This window comes from Loxodonta africana, chromosome 1 (assembly GCF_030014295.1).
Source record: "Loxodonta africana isolate mLoxAfr1 chromosome 1, mLoxAfr1.hap2, whole genome shotgun sequence".
Classification (NCBI taxonomy): domain Eukaryota; kingdom Metazoa; phylum Chordata; class Mammalia; order Proboscidea; family Elephantidae; genus Loxodonta; species Loxodonta africana.
Window position 1 is genome coordinate 228,428,086 of NC_087342.1, and position 22,333 is coordinate 228,450,418.

General features: G+C 45.7%; 1 protein-coding gene across 7 annotated transcripts in view; it reads left to right on the forward strand.

Annotated features, from left to right (window-relative positions):
* SYNJ2 (synaptojanin 2) overlaps positions 1-20,323 on the forward strand; it is a 136,518-nt gene extending 116,195 nt beyond the window's left edge. For 3 of the 7 annotated variants that reach the window (XM_064292722.1, XM_064292743.1, XM_010598836.3), the window contains 10 exons: positions 285-402; positions 2,259-2,477; positions 2,567-2,645; positions 3,881-4,049; positions 4,465-4,638; positions 8,435-8,569; positions 10,005-10,117; positions 11,707-11,815; positions 14,588-14,784; positions 16,615-20,323. In XM_064292722.1, the coding sequence (XP_064148792.1) occupies positions 285-402; positions 2,259-2,477; positions 2,567-2,645; positions 3,881-4,049; positions 4,465-4,638; positions 8,435-8,569; positions 10,005-10,117; positions 11,707-11,815; positions 14,588-14,784; positions 16,615-17,370 (2,069 nt within the window). In that variant the 3' untranslated portion in view covers positions 17,371-20,323. Of the gene's footprint in view, positions 1-284; positions 403-2,258; positions 2,478-2,566; positions 2,646-3,880; positions 4,050-4,464; positions 4,639-8,434; positions 8,570-10,004; positions 10,118-11,706; positions 11,816-14,587; positions 14,785-15,310; positions 16,557-16,614 lie in introns of those variants that run through there. The other 4 variants (XM_064292725.1, XM_064292751.1, XM_064292734.1 and 1 more) reach the window with 4 other exon arrangements.
* Positions 20,324-22,333: the final 2,010 nt, after the last annotated feature.

A 22,333-nucleotide genomic window follows, 5' to 3' on the forward strand; every position in this document is an offset into this window, starting at 1 on the left:
CTTGGAGCAGAAAGCGTGGCAGCAGTGAACCTTGTGTCCCAAGTCCTCAAGTGCCTAAGTGGCTTCTGCCATTTTAGATAATCTACATTTGAGGATTTTTAAACCTCAGTCCCTGAAGCAACACCCCAGGCTGGCTTCAAGCCGGGGAGGGTAGAGTGTGTAAGGCCAAGACCAGCGGTGTTCAGTGAAGTAGGTCCCACCAGAGGTGTTCGAATCGGCACGCACGTATAGTGATACAATTTTGTGTTATGTGTGGATCTCCTGAATGGAACCCCTGTGAGTAGCAGGAGAACTCAACCTTCTGGACAACGATCTCAATGTCAACTCCAAAGTCAAACACACCTGGTCTCCTGGGGTCCTCATGTACTACGGCCGGGCGGAGCTGCAAGCATCTGATCACAGGTGAGGTCCTCGCTGGGTCGAGCATGTTGTCCTCTGCAGACGGGAAGGCGGGAGCTCCTTTCTCCCCGGGACAACTGACATGTTGTTCCCATAAAGGAGTGCACATGTGTGCGTGCATGTGTGCAAAAGACAATAAAGAACAAAGGATAATGTGACAAGCCTCTGTGCACCCACCACCAAAGATGAATAAATGTTAACGTTTTGTCATTGCTCCATATTACAGATGACATCGTTTATGAAAATTTAGTGTTTTGGGTTTTTCAAATATTCATAAGTGATGTCATCATGTGACTTGCTTTTTGTACTTAATATTTCTGAGATACAGTCACATTGATGTTATAGATCTGGTTCACTGATTTGTAACCGCTCTGTAGCATCCCTTACGTACATCCATGGACTTTAGCCTACATTCGTTCATGTTACATTCATTTACCCTACCTCTGTGCTACGTTCATCCATGAATTTAAATATTCACCCATTAATGAATACTTTTTCTAATATTTTGTCATTACAAACACTTTAGGGTTTTTATTTTCCTCTTTTAAAATAACAGCTTTGTTGAGATACAATTCATGTACTCTTCAGTTCACACATTTAAAATGTATAAGGCAGTGGTTTTTACTATATTCACAGGGTGGCACGACTATCACCACTATGACTTTTAGAATATTCTTATCACCCCAGATGAAACCCCATACGTGTTAGCATCTGCTCTGCATTTGCAGCCCCTTCCTGTTATTATCACCCCATGAGATCTCTTAATTTTTTACTGTGTTCTTCATTTTTTAAAGGTTGCCACCATAGCTTATGCCATTTTGTATTCTGCTTTGTTTCCACTTAATATTATATTGTATATGCCTTCTATGAGTTTACATAATCTTCATAACAAAGGATTTTCTAAGATTTTGTAAATAGTAACACATCACCCATCCCTATATGAAAACTCTGTTCTATAGAGTCGCCACGAGTCGGAATCGACTCCAGAGCAACGGGTTTGGTTTTTGGTGTTATCACACGGATATGTCACAACTTCTTCCCCGTTATGAAACAATTTCATTGTTTTCTTTTTCTTCTCCTATCAGCAATGCTTTAACAAGCAACCGTGTATATGAATCTTTGTCTGAATATCTGATCATTTCCCTAAAATAAAGTTCTGCAAGTTAGACTACTAGGTGAATAAAGATGAGTATTTTTGAGACTCTTAATACAAATTGCTGAGTAGTCCTTGGAAAAGCTGGAACCTCTGGCAGAGTAGGAGTGTCCACCTCTCCACACACTTAGCAGTACTGGGGATACCATAGAAAAGCTCTTTGCTGACCCAAGTACATGAGTGGTCACCAGGGGCAGGAGGGAGGGGAAAGGGGGCCATTGCATAGGAAGCAGTGAGTTTCTGCCCGTTGTGATGGAAAAGTTGGCGGCGGTTATTGGTGATCGTTGCAGAACATAATTACTGTAATTGATGCCAGTAAATTGTACACATCAAAACATTGAATTGGCAAATGTTGTGTTATACATACATACATATATATCGGTACTGGACACCGATTGTTTTGATTCCTGGGTTAAATCTTTAGAGCACTATGGTCTTTTTTTTTTCCCACCCAGATCATCCTTAGATAAAAATGCTCAGATAATACTGAGATTGGCTCAATATGAAAAAGACAAGACAGCTGGCCTTGGGCAAGACAGCTGGCCTGGACCTGCAGGAGCTGGTGGGCGTAGTCGTGGGTGTGCCACGTTTACTGCGGCAGCAGGGTCTAGGTGTCAAGTGCTGCCGACTGGAAGCTGAAGGTTGGGTGACCTCTGTATGTCAATATCATAAGTTCAGGGTTTCCATTTCCCTCTGTGTCTAACAGACCTGTGCTGGCCATTGTGGAGGCAGAGGTACAAGAAGTTGACGTGGACGCCCGGGAGAGAGTTTTCCAGGAGGTCTCCTCTTTCCAGGGCCCCCTGGATGCCACCGTCGTAGTAAATCTCCAGTCGCCAACCTTAGAAGAGAGGAGTGAATTCCCTGAGGACCTGCGCACCGAGCTCATGCAGACCTTGGGGAACTACGGGACCATCGTTCTCGTCAGGTACCCGCAGCCGGCTGGCGTGGTCCAGTGTGGGATCTCCTCGAGGACCCTCATTCTCCGGCTGACTTGGTGTGTTTTATCTATTCCAGGATCAACCAAGGACAGATGCTGGTGACTTTTGCAGATAGTCACTCGGCTCTCAGTGTCCTGGATGTGGATGGCATGAAGGTAGGTCACGCTGACCAGCCGTGAAGTGGGGGCTAATGGATCCCCGTGGTTTTCTGTTGCTTTTTTAAATAATATTTTCTTTTCTTTTCAGTGAAAGCTTACACAACATATTAGGTTCCCGTGTGATATTTTCTGTACAAATTGTTCAGTGACATTAGTTACATTTTTCACTATGTGTCAGCATTCTCTTTAATTGTGTTCTGGTTGTTCTGTTTCTAGCACTCTAGTTTTCGTGCCCCCTTATCTTCTCATCTTTGCTTTATAGTAATTGTTGACCGTTTGGTCTCATATAGATGGCTTTTTAATGGAGCACCGTACTCACAGGTGATATCCTTCATTTTGTGTGCCTATCTGTTACTTCACTAAAAGGTGACCTTGGGATAGTTTCGGTTCAAGGTTTAAAGAGTATCTCAGGGAGTCCTCCAGTCTTAACTGGTCCCTAAGTCTGGACTTTTTAAGAATTTGAGTTCTGTATGGTGTTTTTCTTCCGTTCTATCAGGGTCCACTTATAGTATTCCAGGTCAGAACAGTCAGTAGCGGTAGCTGGGTACCATCTAGTTCTTCTTGTCTCAGGGTAGATGAGGCCTTGGCTCGTGTAAGCTATTAGCCCTGTAGACTAGTTTCTTCTCTGAGACTTTGGTTTCCTTCTTTCTCTTTTGCTCCAATAGTTGTATCTTAGATGGCTGCTCACAAGCTTTTAAGATTTTCTGTTGGTTTGATGTAGCCCCGTCGTCCCCTCTCCTCTTGCCCTGGCCTGTGTCTTTACATGTAGGTATGCATGAGGGAGGGAGCTGAGATTTGTACCTCTGGTTAACTGAGCTGTCCAACATCCATCCCTGGCTACATGTAGATCATGGGAGAAAGAGTAAGATTTAGGGTCCAGCTCCCGTGGAGTGACCTGGCTGCCTTCCCTTAGACCTTCACATGGAACTGTGTCTTAATCTTTCCCTTTAGCATGTGCAGCTCGTATGTAGTTTCATTTTGCTAATATTCTGGCTTTAAGTTCACATGGAAGGACAAGCAGGAGATGGTGATTCATCCTTTATTTAGACCCAACTGTGAGAGAGCTTTACTGGGGCCTGCTTGGGGCCAGGACCCTCAACTTCTCTGTCACCTTGGCAAAGCGTGAGGATGGGCCTGGCTCCCAATGCATGAAGTATTTGCATGAGAAGCATTTTGTGACCAAAAGGAGTTGGTTTTTCTTGTTTATTTTGGTGTTCACTCTGCCCTTATAGGTGAAAGGCAGAGCAGTGAAGATTAGACCCAAGACAAAGGACTGGCTGAAAGGTTTGCAAGAGGAAATCATTCGGAAACGGGAGAGCATAGTCTCCCTGTCTCCCACAGCCAATTCCTACTTGCTGGAGGAAAACTTTGATTTCACAAGCTTGGACTATGAATCCGAAGGTTAGTAACCCTGTGAGGACTTCTCTGTGGGTCTGGTGAAGAGGGACACGCAAACGTTCTAGCAAAAGATTTTAAAGACCCCTCCTAAAGCCCCGCTTCGTAAAAGTTTAAAGACTAGAGTACAAGCACTGCACCCCATGTGCGGACCACAGGCTGTGTTCGTGGGTAGCATGGTGGTGTCCTCGAGCCGTCTAAAGGTGTATGAACAACAGTGGCTGTGAGGGTGTAAGCTTGGCCGCCATGCCTCCTATGTGATGGGGTCACAGCACTGTCTCTGATCTCACGTGTGCCACTTCAGACCTAAACCACGTGTGTTCTGGCCGGACCCCAGGCGTTATGTTTAAATAGACCCACTGATGAAAGAGTAGGTGCTTTTCACCCTCACAGTCTTCTGTGGTCCATTTTCTGCTCTAAGGGGACATTCTGGAAGATGATGAGGACTACTTGGTGGAAGAGCTACATCGGCCAGTGGTCTCTGACAGTGAGCTGCTGGGAGATGACCTTCCGGAAGCCACCAGCTCCGCAGTGTTGGCCCCCGCAAGCAGGTCGCCTACATTCACCAAGAAGCAGCAGCAGCCAACATACAAAGGTAGGTGGACCTTCCAGTCCCAAATAGCCTGCGGCATTTGGTTCTGCCCAAGACAGATACGCTCTTTCTCTGTCACAGTTGGGCATTCAAAGTGGTCCCAACCAAGTGAGCATGTCCTGTCAGAGGCCCAGGACAAGAGCCACAGTCAGTGTGGGGTTGGGACTGTGGAGAAGGACCCAGCTTCCACCACACTGGTTTTCTCTGTTATTTCCTGTTTTTACAACTTCTGTCCCTGTAGAATGCCAGATGCCTGACAATCCCATCTCCTGTGTATATTCACATGGTCACTGGTCTGAGTTGGCTCTACGTTTCTGATTTTTCCCCAAAAGCTTTTGATTTAATCCCGTCAGGTACGTTTCATATCTATGTCCTGAGTTGCTGATGTGTTGTTATATTGCTATAAGATTATATTTATTATTATGTAGTAATATTAAGGAAACCCTGATGGCATAGTAGTTAAGAGCTACAGCTGCTAACTAAAAGGTCGGCAGTTCGAATCCACCAAGTACTCCTTGAAAACTCTATGAAACAGTTCTACTCTGTCCTATGGGGTCCCTATGAGTCAGAATCGACTTGACAGCAACGATTTGGGGTTTTTTTTAGTAATATTAAAAAAAAAAACAAAAACACTGCTATCAAGCTGATTCTGACGCGTGGGGACCCTCTGAGTTACACAGTAGAACTGCTCCATAGGGTTTTTGGGCTGTAATCTTTATGGAAGCAGTTTGCCTTTCTTCTGTGGAGCTGCTGGTAGGGTTCGAACCGACAACCTTTAGGTTAGCAGCCAATTGCAAGTCACTTGTGCCACCAGGGCTCTCAGTGTTGTACATTAGCATCATTAAATCATTTTAGACCTGAATAAAGAGGGGCTGAAAAGCTCTGTTGATTGAGCTGCACGTTCCTAGATTAAATGGTATAATAATTCCTTTGAGCTAAGTTTTAAAACCCAGTAGAGTTACATGGGAGTCCCTGGGTGATGCAAACAGTCAGTGCTCTTGGCTGTTAACTGAAAGGTTGGTGGTTCAAGTCCACCCAGAGGTGCCTCAGGAGAAAGGCTTGGTGACCTGCTTCCCAAAAACCAGCCATCGAAAACCCTGTGGAGCACATTTCTTTCTTTTTTATTTTTGACATTTAGACACAGCACATTTATTTATGAATTTCCTCGTTCCTAATGATTATGTGGATTTTATTTGGGAGAGCACCTATGTATTTATAACTTCCTTTAGTTTGTTTTGTCTAATTATGAAATAGATGTATACTACGGTAACTGAAACAGGTGGAACACGGTTCTACCCCGACACACACAGGTCACCGTGAGCTGGAATTGACTTGATGGCACTTGGCACCCGACCGATACTGGTGGAGTTCCACAGGCTGGAAAGGAGGGTAGTTGGTGTTCAGCGTCTGACTGTGGCACAGCTCCGCAAACAGCCAAGAGGGCCTGCGAGCTGTGCGTCCTTGTCTCTCCTGGTTGGAGGGATGGTCTGGCCAGCAAGCGCAGGGCTCCTGCTGTGTGCCAGGACCCCGTGAACTGGGGCTGAGAACTGAGAACAGCTGAGAAAGTGAATTCAGGGGCTTCGCGGGGGCTGTTTTGCAGGGAGAGGAGCAGAGTCCCCCAAGCCCCTTTGACTGTGTGGTGGTCCCATGGTGGATCTGTGGCCTGGCTACAGGGCATCATTAGGAGCCGTTACACAACCATTTCCCTGAGCCCCACTTGGAGATAGGAATTTGGGGGACGGGCGGACCAGAGATCAAACGTTTCATAAAGCTCCCTGGTGATCTGGACGTGCCACCTAGCTTGGGACCTGCCTTGTCAGAGCATCAAGGTGGTTCTGTGCGCTCTGATCTAGGGGCTCCCGCCCTGAAGGGGAAGGGGCTGAAGGGACGAGGCGGCCTTTTCTCTGGGGTGGCTGTCATCCAGGTCGCCTCCGGAGGGCAGAGCCGGCATGAGTGCAAAGGCCTCTCTGAATAAAGAAATGAACGAAGCAAGATGGAACTCCGCGGGCGGCCCGGCCACCTGGCAGGCAGCGAGCACACACCTCCTCTGTACTGCACAGTGCCGGTGTCCAGGCAGCCCCATCAGAAGGAGCAACTCTGCTTCTGCCCAATTCCAGCTGCGGAGATACCCAGGGTTGAGCTGGAGGGCTTGAGGACAGGCCAGTGTGAGGTGAATTGGGCTGTGGTGTGGTATGGGGAAGAAGACCTGAAATTGCCCTGAATGTATAAGCTCTGTAATTAAACAGAAATCAGGGCCCCTGGGTGGGAAAAACAGTTAAGCGCTCAACCACTAGCCAAAAGGTTGGCAGTTTGAGTCCTCCCTGAGGCACCTCAGGGGAAAGTCCTGGCAATTTGCTTCTAAAAGGTCAGAGCCTTGAAAACCCTATGGAGCACAGTTCTACTTTGCACACATGCGGTTGCCATGAGTCAGAATTAACTCGATGGCAGCTATTTCTTTGGCATAAGACAGAAACAACCACCTCCCCGTACCCCTCCAAGCCCTAGAAGAATGTGCAGGGGCAGTCAAGATGGCGGACACTTGTGTGATAGCCAGAATCCTCAAGACTAGGAGCTACACTGGGCAGCAGGCTGCCCTACTGGCCGAGGAGTGAGAATGTCTTCAGCTTCTAAAAACCTGGCCACAGATTAGCAGGGATGGAGGTCTAGGGACCATGGTTTCAGGGTACATCTAGGTCAGTTGGCATAAGAAAATGTATTAAGAAAACGTTCTGCATCCCACTTTGGTGAGTGGCATCTGGGGTCTTAAATGCTAGCAAGCGGCCATCTAAGATGCATCAATTGGTCTCAACTCACCTGGAGCAAAGGTGAATGAATAACACCAAAGACACAAGGTAATTATGAGCCCAAAAGATAGAAAGGGGCACATAAACCAGAGACTACATCAGACTGAGATCGGAAGAACTAGATAGTGCCCAGCTACCACTGATGACTGCCCTGACAGGGAACACAACAGTAAATCCCTGATGGACCAGGAGAACCATGGGATGCAGATCTCAAATTTTCGTAAAAAGACTAGAATTAATAGTCTGAATGAGACCGGAGGGACCCCGGTGGTCATGGTCCCCAGGCCCTCTGTTAGCCCAAGACTGGAACCATTCCCGAAGCCAGCTCTTCAGACAGGGATTGGACTGGACTATATGACAGAAAATGATACTGGTGAGGAGTGAGCTTCTTGGCTCAAGTAAACACGTGAGACTGTGTGGGCAACTCCTGTCAGGAGGTGAGAAGGCAGAGGGGGACAGGAGCTGATTGAATGGACATGGGGAATACAGGTTAGAGAGAAGGAGTGTGCTGTCTTAAAGGGGGAGAACATAACAAGGCGTGTATAAGTTTTTGTATGAGAGACTGACTTGATTTGTAAACTTTCACTTAAAGCACAATAAATTAAAAAAAAAACAAAAACTGGCCACATTGTGGGGTGAGGGATTAGAATCTGGCTCCCCGGTGACTGGATGAACCTTCGGGGCTCTGAATTCAAGTGTCTCTCCACTCTACGTGCCAGTCACATTGATTATTTCCAAAGGAAACACACCTCTACGGGAAAATCTTTCAGTGTCTCTCATGTCTGGAAAATAAGCCCCGTCCTTTGTTCACCGACTATTCCAAGCAGGCATTAATTAGTCTGCCCCACACACACGCCAGCAGAAGCAGGCGCCTGCTCCTGAGTGGACACTGTCCACACTACTGAGTCGTTGCTGTCCTGTGGGAGTCCCAGACCTGGGCTGACAGCCTTGCCCCGCGGACAGACGGTCTCATTCGTGTCCCACATGTCCTCCAGATGACGCTGACCTGGCGAAGTTAAAGCAGGAGCTGGAAGCCGTTGGGGATTTCCGCCACCGTTCTCCAAGCAGGTCTCTGTCGGTCCCCAATAGGCCTCGGCCACCTCACCCACCGCAGAGACCCCCCCCTCCAAGTAAGCCTCTCCTTGCTTTCTGCTCACCACCATGCCTGCTGGGAATAATTGCTCATTTCCTCCTGCTGAAATCCTACTTCTCAGTCAGCTCCAACCTCGCTTTGGGGTCCCCCGTGCTTTTCCTCACCTCAGGCTCCTTTTTGTCTCAGACCCATGGTGTGTTTGATGTTGGAGGTAGCTGTGTTTCTCCTGGCAAATGGACGGACTCGTTTACAAGGCTGCTCTAACTGCTGCTTCTGGGTTAAAACTTTGTGGATGGAAAAGCGGGGTGCAGTCCAGGGAGGGGCTTTTCCAGCTCCTTTCTCCCCTCTGCCCCATCATTCAGGGGCAGGCTCCTTTCTCCTTGACTGCTGCCAGCCTCTGCCTGCTTACTGGAAACCTAGGACGGCCAGGACACACCGCCTCTAACCTCTCCTGTGATTTGGGCTGCTGGCCACCAGCTGCCCTCAGGCCCGAGCAAGCTCTCCCTCACCTGGGTCTCCTAGGACGGGACTCTCTCTGGCTTCTCAAGAAGCAATGCTTTACCCATCATGCTTTCCTTAATAACCTGAAGAGAAAGTTGTCACATGCCTTTAATCAGTTTCTATTTCTCCTCTACTGTTTACTCGCCCCATCCCCCCCCAAAAAAGTGTGACAACCAGACATACAGACTTTCCAAGGCTTTCTTTCCAGAATTGGGTTCCTAATAGCTCATGTGTGCGTCGCAGTAATTATTCTACTGGAAGCCAGAAATACATCAGTTTTTAAGCATATTTTTGCTTTGCCAAGGACAAAAGTCATGTATTATTGCAGAAAGTTTACAAAAGTAGAGAAGTATAAAGCAACATAATATTTTTAAATTCAGTTGACTACCTATAACAAAAAGACTTCCAGCCTTTTTTTAGTTGTATGTATCTATGTCTTCCCATTTGTTATTATTTTTTTACAAAATGGGTATCTGTTTTGTTTGGTAACTTGTCTTTTTTAGACTTAACATGTCATTCGTTTCCTGTGTCATTAAATATCGTTGGCGGCTACAAGTATAATTTAAAGTAATTTATTCCCCTGCTTTGGGATTTTTAACTTTTTCCCCGCAAACATTTAAAATATTTGATCGTAATAAGAGCAGTATGTTTCAAACCATTTTAAAAAATCAGTTGACTTTTATATCAAATTCAAACCCCAATATGTTAGACTGGATTTGTGTTCAAACAATGCTTGACATTGGCACAAGCTGTTATGGAATCACAAGAGAAACACACTAAAAACCATGGTAAGCCTTCTGCACCTGTGAGCGCTCCAAGTACCACGTGAGTCTCTGGGCCCAAACCCTGCTGACTGCCGGGACGTCACCATGGCCTATCAGGGCTCCCTGTAGCCCAGTGGGAAGCTGCCCTGCCCTGCCCTGCCCAGGACTCCGCTGAGATTGAGACTCTGCCTTTATTGGTTTTTCCAGCTGGCTTGATGGTGAAGAAGTCGGCTTCGGACGTGTCCATCTCCTCCGGCACCCACGGGCAGTACTCAATTTTGCAGACAGCAAAGCTGCTGCCAGGAGCACCTCAGCAACCAGTGAGTTCTGGGCCCAGAAGCTTGATGGGTCAGCAGCTCACCCTGCGGGGCTGCCCCACGGCTCACCCTTAGCCCGGAGGCCCCGTGAGGTCACCTCCCTCTGAATACCTAGATCTCTCTCTCTTTAAACCCCTCCCTGTCTTTTACTGGGCTGTAAGTGGTTGTATGTGGCCAAAGTACTTACTTTGGACATGTCATCAGGAAAGACCGATCGCTAGAAAAGGACATTGTATTTGGTAGAGGGTCAATAAATATGAGGGAAACCCCCAATAAAATGGATTGACACAGTAGCCACACAGTGGGCTCAGACATACCAATGGTCTTAGAGATGGCACAGGACTGGACAACGTTTTGTTCTGTTCTATGTAAGGTCGCCATGAGTCAGAGCTGGCAAGACAGCAAGTAACAATGAAGTGGTTACTTTGTTTTCGGAGAGGAAATCACTTTTGTTAAAAACCCCAGGTGTCCCCATGTGTCAGGATTGTTGGTTTTCAGACCCATCAGCTTCTCTTTTCTGATTCTTGCCTTTGTCCTTGACGTATAGAGCATGGCTAGGGGGAGGGAAGAATGAGGAGTTCAGACCAGTCATCCTCACAAAAAGATGGTGGTTCTGGTGGAAAGTTAGCTGAGGGGAGACAAAAAGGAGAGTCCCTCCCTCAGATATAATCTACACAGAGCAGGGGCACTGTCTTGTTCGCTGGATCCCTCTGCCTGGAACAGTGCCTGGCACACAGGAGGCACTCAGATTTTATCTGTCGAGGTAAACGAGATTTGGGAATTATATGTGAATTCCCGTGACTCCTTGCTCTCCTCTTCCCCCATGATAACATAGAGTCGAAGCCTGGCTACAAACGGTGTCTTTCTAGCCCTTTGCCTCTTATTGAACCTTGTTAAAATCTAACACTTGCCGGCTCCTCCTCACCTCCCCACTTGACTGCCATCATCACTGTGAGAAAGTGAATGATGCGAGAAGAGACAGGTCATAGGGGCAGAAGGGGAGCCTTTCCATCCAGGGAAAGAAGCCCTGGTGGTGCAGTGGTTTAAGTGCTCCATGGTTCAAACCCACCAAGAGCTGCTCAGGAGAAAGATGTGGCAGCCTGCTTCCATAAAGATTTACAGCCTTGGAAACCCTATGGGACAGTTCTGCTCTGTCCTGTAGGGTTGCTCTGAGTCGGAATCAACTCAATGGCAGTGAGTTTTCTACCTAGGAAGTCCCTGGGTGAGTGCAAGCTGTTAATGCACTAGTCTGCTAACCCAGAGGTTGGAGGTTCAAGTCCACCCAAAGGGACCTAGCAAGAAAGGCCTGATGGTCTACTTCCAAAAAGCCAGCCATTGAAAACTGTGGAGCGCAGTTCTCTTCTGACACACATAGGATTGCCGTGAGTCGCCGTTGACCGTACAGCAGCCAGTGGCTGTTGGTATTCCATCCCTCTTCTCGATCTGAGAGGATCGACGGATGCACCTTATGTTGGAGTTTGTGTTTTAATCTGTAAGCTCCACGCGTGTGCAGAGTGGGAGGTGATGAACGTGTGTGTGAGGTTCTGCTGCTGCCTGTGTTAACGTGCTTCATTCCTCATTCTGTCCTCAAGCCCAAAGCCAGGACCGGGATAAGCAAACCGTACAATGTCAAGCAGATCAAAACCAGCAATGCTCAGGAGGCTGAAGCAGCAATCCGGTGTCTCCTGGAAGCCAAAGGAGGTAGGCACTCCCCTGGCGCTTCCTCCCTGCTGAGGCAAAAAATTTATTTTCTTTTCCTCTCCCTACTAAAGTGCTCTAAAAAAGAATCCCCCCATCCCCGGAGGCAGTGTTAAATGAAAGTACCCCTTAGCCCCGGTGGCGCAGTTGTTAAATGTTTAGCTGCTAACCAAAAGGTCAGCGGTTTGAATCCACCAGCCACTCTACTGGAGAAAGAAGTGACAGTCTGCTTCCATAAAACACCCTGTGGGGCAGTTCTACTCTGTCCTATACGGTCACTATGAGTCACAATCGACTCGACAGCAATGGGTTAACAGGTTATATTTTTAAGAAAGGAGCCCTGGTGGCTCAATGGTTAAGCATTTGGCTGCTAACTGGAAGGTTGGTGGTTCAAACCCACCTAGTGTCTCTGAGGGAGAAAGACCTGACAATCTGCTTCCATGAAGATTACAGCCTAGGAAACCCTCTGGGGCATTTCTACTCTGTCACATGGGGTAGCTATGAGTCGGAATTTACTCACCAGCAGTGGGTTGGGTTTGGTTTGGTTTTACCCCTTAGCAACATTTTCTAAAATTCCACTGCTAAGAGTTATTGCTCATTTAAAAAAATATATTCAGAATTCAGTAAGTATATTGTCTTAGTTATCTAGTGCTGCTATAACAGAAATACCACAAGTGGAGGTCTTTAACAAGCAGAAATTTATTCTCTCATGGTTTAGGAAACTAGAAGTCTGAATTCAGGGCACCAGCTCTAGGGGAAGGCTTTCTCTCTCTGTCAGCTCTGGAGGAAGGTCCTTGTCTCAACATCTGTGAGCCCAGTGTTCCTTAGAGATCTCCACATGTCTTGGCATCAACCTTTCCCTGGGTCTAGGAGGTTCTCAGCACAGGGACCCCAGGCCCAAAGGACTCTCTGCCAGCTCTCAGCACTCTGCTCCCACCTCTTCTTTTTTGATGGTAGTCAGGTCCATCTCTCTTTGCTTCCTTCTCCTTTTATCTCTTATAAGATAAAAGGTGATACAGGCCACACCCCAGGGGAACTCTCCTTACATCGGATCAGGGCTGTGACCTGAGTAAGAATGTTGCATCCCACCCTATTGTCCTCTTAACATAACCTAATCATGCCTCATTAACATTAACATAGACAGGGATTATGGTTTACGACACATAGGACAACTACATCAGACCACAAAATGGAGGACAACCACACAATACTGGGAATCATGGCCTAGGCAATTGCCACATATTTTGTGGGGACATGATTCAGTCCACAACATATATAAAAAGCATCCAAGAATTATTACACATCACTTAAGGGAGAGACTGACGTGAACTAAAATGAATTTTAAAAACAGTAAGAAGAGCCAGTTCTGGTGTGGGTCCTATTCCAGCCACAAAATCCACTTTTTAAATCACTAGCAAGTCTAGACAGATCTTTTGCTGCTGGGTAGGGTCTCTTCTCTACCCCCTTGCTTGTTAATTTTTTTTTCTTCTCATTCAAAAATTTATATGTGTATCGTTTTATGACATTGGTTGCAATCCCCGCAATGTGACAGCACTCTCTCCCTTTCAAACTCGGGTTCCCATGTCCATTTGTCCAGTTTTCATGTCCCGCTTATTAATTTTTTGTTGCTGTTACTTTGCTTCACCCATATTAATCACAGTTTAACTTGGAACCTTCCTTATTCAGAGTTGCTGGTAACTAAAATTTTTGTGTTTTTGTTTTTACTTTGTACCAGAATCTCTTTTGGAGAGGGGAGATATTTACTTTGAAAAGACATTTGCAATTACAATGACCTAATTTGCTTTCAGTCAGGATATTTCACTTATTTGGAATTCTCAAATCTCTTTTAAAGAGGGCAGGAGTTCAGAAGCTGAGAAACACCATTTTAGGGTAACACTACTACAAGTGGTTTCTTTTATTATTAAAAAAAAATAACTATAATTCTGTGGATGTAAAACCCAAATGTCTGTCAACTGAATGGATAAACAAAATGCAATATGCCCGTACAATGAAATGTTATTAAGAAAAAGAAATGAAGTAATGATATCGCTACAACATGGATGAACCTTGAAAACATGCTGAGTGAAAGAAGTCAGTCGCAAGAGGCCACGTATTGTAGGATTCAGTTTAGATGAAGTGTCCAGAATAGGCAAATCATAAAGACAGAAAGTAGATTAGTGGTTTATTAGTGGTTTCCAGAGCCCGGGGCTGGGGGGCGGGTGGGGGGAGCGGGAATGGGAAGTGACTGCTAATTTGTACAGGGTTTCTTTCTGGGGTGATGAGAATGTTCTGGAATTAGATAACGGTGATGGCTGCAACAATTCTGCAAATACAATAAAAACCACTGAATTGTACACTTTAAAAGGGTAATTTTAGGGCATGTGAATTATATTTCAATAAAGCAGTTATTAAAAGAAATTCTACAGATGTAGATTTTTGAGGTCTGAAATCTCTCCAGGGCCCCAGCTTAGCATTTTCTTGGTCATGGGCCCTTGGAAATTTGGGTGGGCTTTGGATCCTCCACCTGTGATATTCACGTCCCCATAAGACTTTATGTATGATCTCAAGGCCTTACTGGTCCCCACCAGAACTGTCCACGGACCCCAGACCACCATCCTTATTGAGAAGATAAGCACAAATGGCTGAGGGCCAAAGCTGACACTCCTCAAAGATTTTTTTTTAAAGGAAATACATGTTGTCAGTAAGTTATCCTTAGAATGTGGACTGTCTAGAGAGTAAGTCATGCAGTGAATTGCCTTTCTCTTTAACCCCCAGCCATGCAATCTGATGTTCCAGGGACCCCAGAAGAAGCCCTGAATGCCATGGTCCTGAGAGACCGAGGGAGCTCCAAACCAGAGCCCACACCTGGGGTGGCCAAGCTGGAGTCCTACCAGGTACCCCAGTTCATTCCCCGGCGGCCAGCACCCAGAGTTCCTGCCATCAAGAAGCCGACCCTGAGAAGGACGGGCAAAGTAAGGACCCAGAGACACAAACTCTTACTCCTGAGTGGTCCTAATGTCTCATTAGACAGGAATTACGTTCAGCTCGCTGAGTCTGGGCTCTCTGTACCCTTTGTGAGTCCAATACAACCCCACCTTTGAGGAAAATCCCACTAACTGCTTTCTCATCCATGTCCCGCTGCATCTTGGCTGTAGCTGAGCAGAAAAACAAGTCTTTTACTGTCTTTCTGCACATTCTCACTGTGACAAGAACAGCTTTGAGTTTTATGCTTCACAAATATTCTGTTGGAACCCCCAAGCCGAACCGTCATGGGGTGCCTTTTCCCAAGTACCCTAATATTCCCTGTTTGCGGTTTATCCCACACATCCTAATATCCCCCACTTGTGCGTGGTCTAAGTTGTATGCACGTGGTTTCACGTGCATCGATCTTATCTTCATAGACCAGCAATAACCAGTTCCTAGGTGAGCCGACTGCACGCTCTGAGCGGCCCAGGTCTCCTGGCGGCTCCGCAGCTTTTCTCACCACTTTTCTTGCAGATTGTCTTTTGTTCTCGCTCTCCGGCTGCTCGGCCTTGCTTGCTGCTTCAGAGACATGAGTTTGTAAGGACAGTAGCAGCCCAGAGACTGGCACCCATAGAGACATCTGGATCTTCTGTTTGAGTTCAAGTTCTAGTGGCAGGACGCTCGGTAATCCCTCGCCTGGTCGTTGTAGGCTGGTGCTGTCTTTCACCTGTAGGAAGTGTGAGCGGCTGCTTGGTGCTTCACTCTCTGCAGAGCTTGCTAGCATTCCCTGCGTTGCTATTCGCTCCCACTTTGGTTCATTGCCATCTGTCTATTTTCCGTTCCTGCTCCAAACTGATCTCTTTCCTCCTCCTTTTCCCTGTCCTTGTTGTGCCGTTTCTTTTAAAAGCCAGGTGCAGAAATGGATTCATTTTCCCAGCTTGCTGCACAGGGGTTACAATCAAAGGCTGTTGAGGATTTTTTTTTTTTGTTTGTTTGTTTTCTAAAGAACCAAGGGAAATGCCAAAATGCCGGTGCTGTGCTACTGTTAGTGTCCCTGGGTGGTGCATAGAGTTAAGCACTTGCCTGCTAACCAAAACTTTGGAAGTTCGAGTCCACCCAGAGGCACCTCGGAAGAAAGCCCTGGTGATCCACTTCTAAAACATCAGCCATGGAAAACCCCGTGGAGCACAGCTCTGCTCTGACTCACACAGGGGCACTGTGCGTCCAGGCCACCTCACGGCGATTGGTAACGGGAAGCTGCTAAGAGCCATTTCTGTACCAAAGCTTCATCTTGCTCTGTGCAGGTTTTTGCTTTGTGGTCATTTTGAACCAGAACCAAGGAACTGAAGACCTTGTGGAAAGTTTCCTGTTCTTCTACATTTCAATAAAAAGTCCACAGAGAAAGTGGTCTCCCTTGGTCCTTCAGTTAGCTTACTGCTGTAACAGGAGTTCCTTCACCCAATCCTGGTACAAACGGGTGAATTCCCAGCCTTCGCCGGGGCCTGAAAGAGGATGTTTTCGGGGAGGTTTGGGTTTAATAAGGAAAGAGCATAACCCCGATTGCTGAGGTAATTTAAAAAAAAAGTCTCCATTTGTTCACTGTGGCCTTGGTTTTCAAATGCCCGTTCCTGTTCCATGGGACCTTCTATTTGTCCTTGGTCAGCATGTGTTTCTCCTGTCCTTTTTCTTATCTGGTCACCACCTGCACATCGTAGACATCCTGGAATCTCGTGTTTGTTAGCATGTCAGTTTAGCCTCCTCTCTGACCTGAAGGCTCTCTGATGCTAACTCTCGAGTGCTGCCTTCTTACTGATGTTCTTTGTCCTGCCTTTTCTCAGCCCACGTCGCCAGGAGAACAGTTGGGGGAACAGATGGCCCACTTTACAGTTGGGCCCCCAGAGACAAGCATCGAAACCTCTTCTCTCACAACAGCCCCTCGAGTCCCGCCTGTCCCCAGACCCAGAACATTTCAGCCTGGAAGAAGTGCCGAGAAGCAGCCAGGCCTTGGAAAGCCACCATCCGATGAGGCCCCTCCAGGGGCAGCAGCCACTGCACCAGCACTGTTGGAGGTCCCGTCTCTTGTGCCCAAGGTCCCACCGAGGAGGAAGAAGTCAGCCCCGGCTGCCTTCCACCTGCAGCTTCTACAGAGCAACAGCCAGCTTCTCCAGGGCCTTGCCTGCTGCAGCAGCCATGATGACTGCCCGCCTAGACCCCTGCCAGTCACTGGCCCCCTCTCTCCGCAGGCTGACTTTCTTGGCACATCATCTACCACAAGCCCTGACACCGATGTCACCAAGAATATGAAGTCAGAGGCAGCCTCCATCCTTGGTGATTATCCAGATCCCTTCCGGAACCTTCTCCATCACCCTACACTGTCAAATCATGCCTGGCTTTCCAAGAGCTCCGACCCTTCGGACTCAGGGACCAGGAGCTTTGAAAGGGCATACACGGACCTCCCACAAGTCAGTGCTTCAACAGTGAAGGTGGAGCTTCCAACGGACCCCAGGGAGAAGGACTATGGACGCTGGGTGACGCTCAGTGACAAAGACAAGAGGACGGCCCTGCAGTTGTTTGACCCGCTGGCGAAAACATGACTGAGGGACTTCTACAGCTGCCCTCTGTGGAGTGCTTTCTTCTCCCCTATAGACACCACTTTACCAGGAAAACGTTCTCTTTTTGTTAAACCCTTCAGTCTAAAGAGACATCTATTTAAAGACACACTGAAACAAACATGTGAACTTCTGTAACTCTTGTGTAGTTTACAAAAACGGTGTCTCTTACTCAATAAGATTATTATTCAGCCACCAAAGTATGTTTTACTCAAGACTTGGGCATTTTAAGCTTTCTCTCAGGGGTACGGGAAGCCCCTGTCAGATTCCGTGTACGAATTTTAGGGAAGGAAACCTAGCTATAATGCCCAGGACGTTCCCCACCATTGAATTTTAAATGGTTGCTCAGTTTACGTGTGTATGTGATTTTGTTTTGTTTTGTTTATTTTGTTCGTATTTTACAGATTTGGAATAACTTTTTGGTGATGCACTTGAAGGTGGATGCATAAAGTTAGGATTAATTACATTAAAGGCAGCTGGGACCATTATAGCTGTACCCGGGCCACTTAAACCAGGTTTACAAACAAAATCAGTATTGGAAGCAGGAACTAGATCAACCAGACCACTGTCCATTCCATTAGCCTCTTTTGCTGACTTCTGGACACGTATGTTAGCCTTGACTGTGTGTGACTCTGTGGGAGGCCAGACACTGTGTGATTCTGAAGCGTGTATCATTGGCTTAACCTCAGCTTAAACTGAAAGCCTTCTGCCCTGCATCTTGGATATTGCATACCTCATACATTGCTGGAGTCCCTGGGTGGTACAAACCGTTAACCAGCTCAGCTGCTACCTGGAAGGTTGGAAGTTTGAGTCCACTCAGAGACACCTTGGAAGAAAGGCCTGGCCATCTGTTTCTGAGACATCAGCCATTGAAAACCCTACAGAGCACAGTTCTACTCTGGCACACACCCAAAAAATTAAAACAAACAAAGCAACCCATTGCCGTTGAGTCGATTCTGACTCGTAATGACCCTATAGGACAGAGTAGAACTTCCCCATAGGGATTCCAAGGAGCAGCTGGTGGATTTGAACTGCCAACGTTTTGGTTAGCAGCTGAGCCCTTAACCCCTGTGCCACCAGGGCTCCTCTGAGACACATGGGGTCATAAAACCAGCCATTATAGCTACTTCCATAAAATCAACCATCGTAGCTACTGGTAAAATACATTGCTACCATTCTGAGCCCTAGTGTGCTACTTAACCTAATTTTTATACACTCTCTATGGTGGCATAGTGGTTAACAGCTGCAGCTGCTAACCAAAAGGTCGACAGTTTGAATTCACCAGGTGCTCCTTGGAAACCCTAAGGAACAGTTCTGCTCTGTCCTATTGGGTCGCTATGAGTCGGAATCGACTCAGTGGCAACAGGTTTGGCTTGTTTGGTATACCTTATATGAAACCTCATGGCTTCTTTCTTCCATCATATTCCATACCTGGCAAAAGCACAAAGTGTGAGAACTCATACTGGCACATCCTATTGATTCTCACTGTTGTAACATGAAGTCTGTGCTGTAGCCTGGCCTGCCTCGCTATGGCTCAGGAAGGCAAGCACTGTGTGTCCCTGTGAACAAGAACCCCCAGGGCAGTGTTTCTGGTTTGCTTGTTTATATGCTTATCGTTGATTACTGCCTTGTGCGTTTTTCCTGTATATTCCCCACACCACTTCTTGCCTAGTCAGTAATTTGAAAAGACATTACCATACTGTTGTACATTTAAAAAATAGTTTTATAAGGCCTAGAATCCATTGAGAAACCCTGGTGGCATAGTGGTTAAGTGCTACGGCTGCTAACCAAAAGGTCAGCAGTTTGAATCCTCCAGGCACTCCTTGGAAACTCTATGGGCCAGTTCTACTCTGTTCTATAGGGCCACTATGAGCCGGAATTGACTCGATGGCAGTGAGTTTGGTTTGGAGTTTTAGAATCCATTGGGAGCAGACATCGGGGTTTTGGTATAAGAAATTCACTGGATAATCTAGACAGTATAGGAAAATCTTAACGTGCCACATGCCGTATTTAGGAGTCTTTCATGTTGTAGAATTCGGCAGCGGTTATACTGACTTAGCCCTCATGTGACGTTGGCATTCTGGTACTAAATGCTAACTGCTGAGATGTCACTAATGCTCTTGCCTAGAACACACCACTCTGCTTTTACCAATCAGACCTTTGGGATTTCAGAACTATTTCTCAGTGCCACTATCTTGATACATTGCTGATGACTTAGATTTGGCATTTGAAACAAAAGCAAAACAATACCGATCTCATTTCATCTGAAAACTGACAAAAGAAAAAAGATATTAGTGACCCACAGAGACAAACAGGTAATAAGCATAGCTGACCAGTCATAAAAGATGGTGTTTCTGGCCTTAGCTGATTAGGACAGCTTCAGTAGCAAGTGCTTTGTATCATTTTTACTTCTGTGGCAAATACAAGAAGTAAAGAACATCGTCCTTGTAAGAATTTAAGGGAGAAAGAAAGCAAGAAGAGTAGTAATCTTGGAGAAGTTAAATGATTTGCCGAGATTCACGTAGCTACTGATGGGTACAATTGGGAATGGAATTGAAGATTTCTTAATTCAAATGCCCTTTTCGCTATAACCTCTTCCTTCTCCCAAAAGGTAAATTTGAAAGCAACCTTCAGAAAAGCAGGGGGAAAATAAGTTCCACAAAAGTTGCTTTCAGTGCTGAGAAAAGGCCTAATTTTTAGGTTTCTTCTTTGTTGTAGAGCACAAACAGCAAATAAGTGCCACAGAGAACAGACCCTAGTGAAGGTAGGTGTGCATCACACAAGTAGTTCTTGAGAAGGCGTCGTTAAGTATTAATGCACAGAACTGGGCTGACTTGGGCAGATGGGTCATGAGAAAAATTGTAAGTAATGGAACTTTAAATTGAATAAATGTTATTTGATCCTGGGTGTTCAAATTTAATAAACAGCATAGATGAGATATGGGATTTTGAGTTGATAATACGTAAAGTTCTCATACTGCTCTTCTGTCTCTTAAGTACAATTGGAGTTGCCTTATTTATTTTTTAAATCAATGTTTAATAGTTGGGGGGGTCCTAGGTTAGCAGTGGAGTCAGATTGGAAAATCTAGACAATGATCAAGCTGCCATCTTAGGGCTGTCCTTCTGTGGTCTTTGACTTTTAGTCTTTATTTGATGCCACCACACGGGCCTTTTTGGTATGATCCTCTAGTTTATTTCCTCACCACTGTTCTGAAAGATGTTACAGTTCACTGCAGAGTATTTTAGGTACCAAACTTTATAATCCGGAGCTCCTGGGTGCTGCAAATGGTTACCACGCTTGGCTCCTAACCAAAAGGTTGGAGGTTCAAATCCATCCAGAGGCACCTTAAAAGAAAGGCCTGGGGATCTACTTCCATACAATCAGTCGTAATAAATACTAGGAACCCATGATAAGTTTGGAAATGTTATGTTAAAAAAAAAAAAAGCCCTACGGAGCACGCTATGACACCCATGGGCTCATCATGAGTTAGAATTCACTCAATGGCGACTGGTTACAACACTGCTTCTCGGGCTTCTTGCCCTGTTTATTATTATTAATTTGTTCTGGTAAATCATTAAAATTAGGACATCTGTCCAAGCAGTTCCTGTAAGCGTTCAAAATTATTGAAGTTCAAGACGCTTGATAAAGTTGTGTCTGATGGGCGTATCAGTATAAGTAACGTATTAGAGCATTTGCCTTATAACCAAGTCATGTCGTCGGGAAGGAAAGCTGAAAAAACTATTGCGTGATTAGCAATTAATAAAAACCCTGTGATGTTTATTTGAATTGAAAATTTGTACCGAAGTTGTAAATAATACCTATTAAATGCTTTATCTTTTTTTTTTTTCTTATTTCTTTTCAGATATGAGAACCTTGTGATATCTTCTTTTGCTAGGCTTCTGTTCTTCATAAAATGTAATTACTACTAGCTATTTTTTTTTTATTTATCTGAGTTTTGTTTTTTGTTCAGTTTTGACCATCAAGCTAAGTTGAAAAATGTATGACTTGAGCACTGCTGGCAGGGCCACAGCCGTAACGTTAGGTAATAAGTAACTTTACGCTGCAATGTCTGACTTGAGAGACGCTAGAGTATGTACTCTATAGAAAACTTTTAGCAAACTTACAGAGGCTTAGATTGCTGTGTAGCCAAGTGCAAGATTGATTTTTCAAGTGATTTCATCAAAATAATATCGTTTATTTTTTAGTCTTAGGATGCAAAGGTGTGTATGTATGTATGTGAGAGTTGATTTTATATGTCAATTCCTTTATACCCCTATTCATTTTTTCTCTTAACACAGTTTTCTTTTACTCAAACATTCCCCATTTTTTAATAATAAAAGTCAGCCCCAGTGAATGTGAACAGAGGATTCATTCAGGAGCTACACACAAATGTGTAGCTAACAGCCCAGAGTCTGGGTTAGCGTAATATTATGCAACATAAATCCAGAAGAGTGCTTTAAATATACATACTCAGTAATCACAAACATCTGTGGAAACAACCACAACTCAGATCAGCAAAGAGAACATTGTCAGCACCCCAGAGTCCCTGCCGTGTGTCCCTCTAGCTCACGTTCACCTCATCGCCAGACACACGAGATAATAGGATCCTGACTTACGGAAATCACTTCTCAGCTTTTCTGTGCCGTTTTATCACTGATACATATTCCTAACCTATATTGTTAAGTGTCTCCAGGTTTTCAACTTCATATTAATGAAATAGTACAGAATGTATTCTTTTTCTCAACATTGTTTCGCTTCATCCACATTGTTGCCTGTGTCTGTGGTTTGTTGACTTGCTACGGTAGATGGGTATCTGGGTTTCGTTCAGTTTAGGGGTAATATGAACCTGGGTGGTACAAATGGTTACTGCTTGGCTGCTAATCAAAAGGTTGGCAGTTCTAGTCTACCGAGAAGTGCTTCAGAAGAAAGGTCTATTGACCTACTTCTC